General features: G+C 38.5%; 1 protein-coding gene across 1 annotated transcript in view; it reads left to right on the top strand.

Moving 5' to 3' along the window:
- The window catches only part of TRIML2 (tripartite motif family-like 2), a 10,857-nt gene that overhangs the window by 1,257 nt on the left and 7,780 nt on the right, over positions 1–1,820 (top strand). Inside the window, exon 2 of the mRNA XM_008586658.1 lies at positions 1,018–1,221. Coding sequence (XP_008584880.1) covers positions 1,018–1,221 — 204 coding nt within the window. The remainder of the gene's footprint in view (positions 1–1,017; positions 1,222–1,820) is intronic.

Raw genomic sequence — 1,820 nt, 5'->3', positions numbered from 1 at the left:
CATCTCATGTGTTTTTGGTGGCCACATGCATTGTGGAACCATTTAAAGGGCGGTTTGGGGCCGACCCTGTGGCTCACTTGGGAGAGTGTGGCACTGGGAGTGCAACAGCGCTCCCGCCACGGGTTCGGATCCTATGTAGGGATGACCGGTGCGCTCACTGGCTGAGCACGGTGCGGGCGACACCAAGCCAACAGTTACGTTCCCCTTACCGGTCGCGAAAAGGACAAAAAATAAATAAATAAATAAATAAAAAATAAAGGGCGGTTTGAGAACTGCAGTCCAAATTGAGGGTTCACCATCTGTTAGGCATGTCTCACTTCTAATTTCAAACATGCCTTTGTACTTAACACTATTCTGTGCCAGGTATCTTAGGTTCTGGGTGTTTTCTCTCAATTTTTAAAGAAAATAAACATCTAGTTGAAGATGATAGGGGAGGAAATGCCTAACAATACAAGAATTTTTCAACTGATCCTCATGTTTTCAGCCCCAAGCACCATATATTCAATAAATACTGAGGTCCCACTATGTGCCAGGTGCTGGGGATTCAACATTGAAGAAAAAAAAAAAAAAAGTTCTGCTGTTGTGGAGCTTATCTTCTGGTGGAAGTAAACAAAATAAGTTAAATGTGTGGCATGTTACATGGTAAGTGCTAAAAAACCATTTTTTTTAAAAAAAGGAAAGAAGGTGGGGGGGTGCAGTTTTAAGTGAAGTGATCAGGACCTTGTCATTGTGTTGAGGGGCTGGTTGGTTAGCTCAGCTGGTTAGAATGCAGCCTTATAACACCAAGGTCACGGGTTCGGATTTCTGTACCAGCCAGCCACCAAAAAATAGAAAAAGATTGTGTTGATGTCTTGGCTAATCTTGTATCAAATTCCCTTAGTCCTTTGGATTTATGTCTTTCATTTTTTCCCCTGTACTTTGTATTTCCTTGTCTTTATACTGGAGTTAGTGATACAAAGAGGATATGTATTTGTGGTCAATCTATCACGTTTAACCTGAAGTCTGTAATCTTTATCTATGAGGAAGGAAGAAGAGCAGAATTTTAAAGAACAGATCGAGTCTGAATATAGGATAAGATTCTGGTTGGTGAGAGAAGAGCATGAGCTGAACATCCAGAAGCTGCAAGGTTGCCCATTTGACTTGAACTTGAGAGAAGCCAGTCTGAATCATCTGGTCAGGTTTGCCACAGAACTAGAAGAGAAGTCCCAGAATATGCTACAGGTGAGAAGTTGAAAACAACACCCTCATAATATTTAGGAAGTGAGAGAAAGAAGAGCTAAACATTATATCAATTCCAGAATAAGGCATCCACAGATATGTTAAATGAATGTATATACCCACCTAGCAATTCTAGTTCTATGAATTTATTTTTACATGCATATGAAAAGACACATGGCTATGGCAAATATAAATATATTCATGTATACATATTATATTACTATATTATACTGCAAATATACTTACACACATATAAAAAAGACAAATGGATAAGGCAGCACTGTAAAATTGAGTTTCAGTATAGAGCTATGGTTTAGAATTAAACTTTGAAGCCAGATTGATGGGGTTCTTACCTGAGTTCTGCTATTTATCGGCTCCTAGTTAGCCTTGGACGTGTTGTTTAACCTCTGACTCAGTTTCTCTAGCTATAAAATGGAGATGACAATGGTCCCTAAGTCAAAACATTGTTGTGAGTGTGAGTGAGATAATCTACATTAAAGCTCACTAAATAGTATAAAGCAACCAATATTAAACCAATAATTATTAGGTATTATTACTGTTATAAATTTATTGATGCGAAAAGATCCGATACAACCTATATC

The sequence above is a fragment of the Galeopterus variegatus genome, unplaced genomic scaffold (genome assembly GCF_000696425.1).
Source record: "Galeopterus variegatus unplaced genomic scaffold, G_variegatus-3.0.2 Scaffold4069, whole genome shotgun sequence".
Taxonomy (NCBI): Eukaryota; Metazoa; Chordata; class Mammalia; order Dermoptera; family Cynocephalidae; genus Galeopterus; species Galeopterus variegatus.
This window is presented reverse-complemented; position numbering and strand designations above follow the sequence as displayed.